General features: G+C 40.7%; 1 protein-coding gene across 1 annotated transcript; it reads right to left on the bottom strand.

The window, feature by feature from the left end:
• Window positions 1–697: 697 nt before the first annotated feature.
• LOC107317860 (cyclin-dependent kinase inhibitor 1-like) lies at window positions 698–5,818 on the bottom strand (the record flags this gene model as incomplete). The annotated part of the gene is given in 4 exon segments (XM_085543590.1): window positions 698–1,629; window positions 5,311–5,349; window positions 5,352–5,467; window positions 5,469–5,818. Coding segments are annotated over 4 exon segments (573 nt in total), but the record flags the coding sequence as incomplete, so codon positions are not given.
• Between the last annotated feature and the right edge of the window lie 801 nt (window positions 5,819–6,619).

The following is a 6,619-nucleotide window of genomic DNA, read 5'->3' as shown; positions in this document are numbered from 1 at the left end:
TGCATCTGGAAACAGGTTCCAAGAGCAATTTGCAAACTGAAGCATATTTGTCTCAGCACATAGAAACAAATCAACAATGTTTTCTGCCATTTGGGGGCAAACCAAGAATTATTTACATCTGATCACTGCAGTTCTTAATGGGGAAAAAAAGAAATGCACTAAACCATCCTGACACCGCATGCAGGGCAGGATGTATTACTTCCTTGCTTCAGTTGTTATGTGCACAACTGACATGCACGTGCATGCACGTGTTGGTTTCTCCTGCCCAAGATAAACCCTGTTTTGTTTAGATTCAAGATAAAAAGTAGTATTCCACCATTGTGCGATGTTCTAAAAAAGCTGACATTTACAAAGCTCTTTCCAAATGTGTTCATTAAACATCACGTGCATCTTATGGCCATATGCACCAGTATAATTTAGAGTGTATATTTTAGAGGTTTCTTTTTCTGTATTACCCACTGATTATTACATGCTGTAAAACCTCAGTTATCCAAACTAGTCAGGGGAATGAAAAAGGGAAATAAGAAGTAGGTGATGGAAAAGTCTGTTAATAAATGCCATAGAAAAAGCAGTCCATACAATGTCACGAGGTGTCATTAATGCCCTTTCTCTTCTTAGAAAAACAATATCAAAATAGCTCTAAACAGCAACCAAACAGTTTAACTCTTTTTTAGCACGTTCTTACAAGCAGCAGGCATTTTTAACAACTGTGGATGAACATACAGCACATTTTATCCTAATTTCCACTGTGCAAATTCAGAGTTCTAGAAGGAATAGCACAGCTGAAAATAACAGCTGAATTTTTACACAGCTGATAACAGGAATGACTTGAAAGATGCAGGAGTGTATCTGGAAACACGAACTCAAAACAAGGTGAACTACCCAAATCTTCCATGGTGGGCTGACATACAGGGTTAATGTGGCTGCTGGATAGAAATGGAAACTTTCCCAAATAATTTCAGTCTTCTCTCCATTCACAATCCAGTAACACTTAGCACCCAAGTGTCGTTACTTATATTCTGAATAGCTGTAAGAAAAACATTTTGTACCTGATAAAAACCACGGATGTGTCTGGGAATTATTTTTAGTTGTCAGACCTGTAAAAATGAGATGATGATATTTAATAAGTCTTTAATCACCCTGCTTAAAGGAGAAAAAGAGGATATGCAAAGACATAACAGTACAAAAAATCCCAACTGTAAACTAACATGCCCACAAACAGCATTACACGCATAGAAGTTTTTTAAGTGTTCATCATTTTCTCATTTCCAGTGATTTTTAGTGCACGTTAAACTGCTAGCCTTCACCAAATCCTGCAGTGCCCACATGTGCTAACTAGAGTGTTTTTAACAATAGTGATTTCTAACTGAAGTGTTTCCAGTTGATTTGGTCTGAACATATTCCAACAAAAGTTTTTTGTGTTTGTGAGACCACTGTCATGAATATACATCTTAGTGTCATGTCCTTAAGGGTCCAATTCTGCACACAGCGTTTTTCAATGCTGAGGAAACCCAGTAAATGCTTGTTGCCTCTCTGGTGCAGGACACACCAGTACTTGCTTTCAGGCAGTTGGCTTCTTTGCAGCAGCTTGAGTATTTGTCCTGACTTGCTTCTTTCCTGAGTAGTAATCTAGAAAATAACATGCAAACAGACAGAATTACAACTGCAATGCTCATAAGGGCTGCTTCAAAGAAATCTCTCAAATCTTGTTTTTGTCATTTAGACTCCTCTAAGGCTAGTGAATGGATAAAACTAATACTTCTAGTATGTTCCATATAAATCTGTGTAATACCAAGCAAAACAAAGGAAATGTGCTGGCTTTTATCCAGTTTTCATCAAAATACTCTTGGCTCTATTACACAAGATGAACAACATGATGTTTCACTCCAATTTTTAGATCTACTGCTGCAACACCTTCCAACCAGAAACGGTTAATTTTTCCTCCTTATACATAACAATCACCAGGAAGAAACATCTTTATGGGCCGCTTTATTTCTGCTGATTAGATCAAATGTGGATTCAGGGAGGACTGCATAAAACCTTGCACTGCTACTGAATTATAACTCCTCCTTCACTCAGATAGCATGTAACTCAAGAGAACACTCCTGTTTCATACGGTCATGTGATTGAATTTCTGTTTTCAGGTGCAAATATAAGTCAATACTAACTACAGAACTGCAAATACAACAAAGGGTTTATATAAGAATTATCCCCCTGCCTTCCCCCCTCACACTGAAAAATACTCTTTTCGGGTAGGTAGGGCTTAATTAGCTGAAATAGTAGATGCTTATTTATGTTTAGAATCAATGGGGTCTACCTGGTGTCATTTAGCTGCATTCACGTTAACAAAACTTCTACTCTAACTGAGGATATGGGCTTCACAATGTTTAAACCTGAGCTTTATGTAGAGTCAAAACAGCAGCATAAACATAATACCAAGTATTATTGGTAGGATGAGTGGAAGTATATCCTCCCAGGCAGGAGCATGCAGAGCAACACTGAAGAAGAGCAATAATCCACTGCACTCTCTCAGCACAGAAAAAGAACAGCAGAAAGAAAATAAAGCTTACACTACAAAATGTAATCCTTTTTTCGCCCATTTATAAGACTTCTATGTAGCTACCTTTCCTTTCATTTGGGGAAAATAAATGCATGAAGGACATGCTTAGCAGGTGAAAGTCAGAAAAGACTTAGGCAGTCATTATTCCCATTTCTGCCTATGAAGAATTCAGCTAGAGGCCAGCTGCTGTGTGCTCACATGCCTCATAGCTGAGACCAGTTTCAGAACTGATGGAAGCGTGTAATAGGCAGGGGAATCCGGATTCCCCAGAGCCATATTTAGAAGGTCCAGCCTTCTTCTAAGACACTAAACAGAGTCCATGGAAGTTGGCTGCCTTCCCTGAGGGGGCTCTGAAGAGCACTTCCATTGGCATAAGCAACATACTGAGTAGGAATATCTTGCCTGTAGCTCATCAGTAGGAAAACCTGAGCTCAGAGACCTGGGAGGGAATAATTTCTGTTGTTTTAATGTACTTACCTAAATACTGGATTTCCTTTCATCCCCATTTTGTCCTATCCACCTTGCAGAAAATGGGGCTTTAGAACTGTTTCTGAAGCAATACCAGCTAGTGAAAACGCCAGATGGCTACAAGTTTTCTCAACCTTTACCTTTAAGCAAAGGAGACATAGAAAGCTTTCCCAAAACAGCCTAGGTTTAAACCAGACTGAGTGAAGCCAACAAGTTTGGAAAAGTAGAGGTGGCGTGGTTCACCAACCTTGGTTACTGAATAATAAAAAGAAAGGGAAAATATGAACAAAACTTAGAGCCTGCAGCTGGTCTGGTTTTGGAACTTGAGGCTCTCCCAGAAAACAGCAGAACCACACTGAGACCACAGTGAAAAAAAAAGAGAATGAGAATAGAGCAGTGTACATAAAAGAGGTGGGAGATAGAAGGGAAAACCTACTTTTGTGTTGGTTAGCTCTCTGCATGTCTAAGGAGTCAAACGGAGCAGAAAAACCTCTACTGCTTCCACTCTGAAGGCACCAACATCCACAAAATCCCACAGCTGAGTTTTAATATGCTGATATTTTATTTAATGGCCCACAGCTGTCTTTTAAAATCTAAATTAAACACACATTGTTGGATCTTAATGTAAAGCATTGTAGTGTTCTTGTTGACTGAAGGAGAATGCAGCTATGCAGATAGCTGTGCTCAGGTCCAATCTCAGATATCAATGCTAAACAAACTTTGAGGATTTTAGAAAGTGAGTGGATGGGCAGAAGCAATGGGTCAGAATGTATCAGTAAGTATTACTTTTCCATTAAATTGTCTGAGTTTTGCCTGAATTACTTTAGTTTGTACCCAGAAATTTTCTGATGCTGGAGGGAAACTTCTAAAGTGTAGTTCAGGTGGCAATATGAAAGCTGTAAGTTTGTGTGTTGATCTGACTATCTGTCACCGTGTGCAGGAATGAGAGGGGAATTGATCTCCAAGTCTCACCAAAAAAGACAACTGCAAACTATTTTCCTGGCCCACTTCATAGGCCCAGATTCCTTGGGGAGAAGGGTACTGATGTTTGACTAAAGTGTTTTCTCTTATGAAAATATATGTGGGAAAGTGTTAAACTGTGTAGTGTGGTATTTTGGTTTCTGTATCCCCTGTTGAAATGTTTCTTGCCTGGGGAAAACAAAACGGAAGAAAAATATCCCCTGGAAATATCTGCATAATTTACTCCCACACACCCAGTGAAAGATTTACAATTGAATAGCAGTTCCCTCAAACCATCACAACATTGTACTCTGAATTATTCTTCTGTACTCCTACCTGTAAATTACACTGTTAATTAGTTAATGGCTGTAAAGTGCTCTGGAGAAGAAAAGAGCACTCATTAAATATCACTGTTCTGTACACTAGTGTACCATGTTCACTCTTCATTAATCTCCAATCTCTCCCCGGATCTCTCTCTACCAATTAAGTTTCATACCCTCAAATAGCAAATTATTCTATTCTCTGATTTACTGTGATCAACACTGCTGTTCAGAAAGTGTTTCCTGAACCTTAGCTTCAATTATCTCCAAGGCAATTCCAAGCTGGCGTCTCACATCAAAGTCCCAGAAGGAAATCTTTGGTCTAGGTCTTGAAAACCTCAAACTTGCATTAACAAAATCCTCAAAAAGACATGGAAAATCTAACCTATGGGATTAGATTTTTTCAAACAACTTCAAATTCCTGTTGAGAATGGTGGGGGGGGGGGGGGCAAATTTCCAGAAGATCTTGGTATGCTGGATATGCTAAGGACTTTAAAGAACTAAGAGCTCTTTTACGGGTCCTGAAACTCCTTTGTTTTTTACATCTGGCACTAAGTTCTGCTGAGATGCATTTGAAGACCTAGCCTCTTCTGCCACCTGGCCAAGTTTAAGATTGATCTGCCCTTACATTTCTCAGATGCCTTCACTGAAAATAATATCCAAGCTGAAGTCAGAAGGTGAACTGATTTCTGCTTGAGAAATAACTCCACTGCTTTTCTCACACTGCTTGTCTAACCCTCCTAACCATGCCAATCGAGTGGTCACTGACTTACTGCTTTGACTCTGGTAGGACCTTAAGATACCTTGAGGGGCAGGAGGGCAGCTGTGGACCAGTACCTCTGAAAAACACATCACATGCCCATTTATTTATATTTAATTTTCCTTCAGATGGTGCTTTAAAGGGCTGCTCTATTTTAAAGCAAGACCAGTGCACATGCCTGCCACAGAATTTCCTGTTTGGAGTCAGGTTTATCATCAGAACAATATCAAGGCCTTTCATACCTGTTAAAGACATCCGTCTTCCTTTCTTCCCTTCTGGAACTTCCCAGTTCCTGTTTGATTGGAAGTCTTTGGTTTCTCCACCGGTGCCGCCAGGGTCAATTGGTGAGCTTTTTCCTTCTTGCAAAGGAGCTGGCTCAAGTGCCGCAGTGGCCTCCGGCTCTCTCACCACACAGCTGCGATAGAAGGCTGGCACCTCATGGCCCTCCAGCTCTTCCCATTGCACGAATCCTTCCAGTGGCACATCCAGAAGGAAATTGAAGTTCCACTTCCGCTGGGCCGCCTCCATGCTGCTGTGCAGCATTTGCTGAAAGTCCCAGTGCAGCTGCTCTTGGTCTACCGGGCCAAAGAGATTCCGCCGGGTGTGCACCATCTTTTCTCCCTGGCGCCGCTCTCTGGTGAGTATATCCAGCAGCAATTCCCTGCCAAGGACAGAAAGATCATCATCTGTGTGTGGCAGTAAACCCAAATCCCTTTGATTCTGCCATGGAGAATCCTGGCTTATTTTACATGAAATTTATCCCAGTCTCTAGACTAGAGGGAAAATTCCCATTGACTTCTATAGGATTTATCATTGACAGCAGCTTTGACAGAGAACAGATAAAGGTGAAATGCCTTCACCTCTTCTGTGCATCCATATTCCAGTGTATCCCAAGCAAATGTTTGCCGTATGGGGACAGGGCTGTACAAGGAAGTGGAGAACACTCCTTGTTATTTTCCTTTGTTGTGCTTTATTTACACTGTCTAGCAGTGAGCAGTCTTGTTTATGGGACTCAGACTCCTATGAGCTGCTGTACTATGAATGGTGGCAAAAGAGAGATCATAGAGCTGGGAGCTGAGAAAACTGCCAAGAGCATCTTCTTAAACAAGGGAAATCTGCTGAAAAGGAGGACTTCTAGAACAAATAAAGGAGATGGCAAACAGGAAAATATACAAACTAGCTTAGTTTTACAGTGGAGGTAACAGTACTTTCCCAACTACTCTAACCATTTATTTTACAGCATCAGTCAGAGGACAAAGATGACCACAGACATCACTTGGTTGTTGCCTGATACTTTTAGTCCTATTTCCTGAAGCAAGTGCTTGAGAATTGTCCCAGACCCAGACAACGGGATCTCATTTCTAGTATCAGCAAGTCTCATTCAAGCACTGGGCAGGCCAGCATGTGGGCAAGAAAGGCTTGCATCTTCTCCTAGCAGGTAAGGTGGAGAGATGGCAATGATGAGGAAAGGAATTGAGCATTTTGCTTTTTTCACAGACCAGCAAGGGCTGGTACATACATTTACCAAGTATATTCACCTACTAATTTCTG

The sequence above is a fragment of the Coturnix japonica genome, chromosome 1, assembly GCF_054131305.1.
Source record: "Coturnix japonica strain WE chromosome 1, WE-NBRP24, whole genome shotgun sequence".
NCBI classification, from domain to species: domain Eukaryota; kingdom Metazoa; phylum Chordata; class Aves; order Galliformes; family Phasianidae; genus Coturnix; species Coturnix japonica.
The sequence above is the reverse complement of the archived record's forward strand: the minus strand, read 5'-3'. Positions and strand labels throughout refer to the sequence as shown.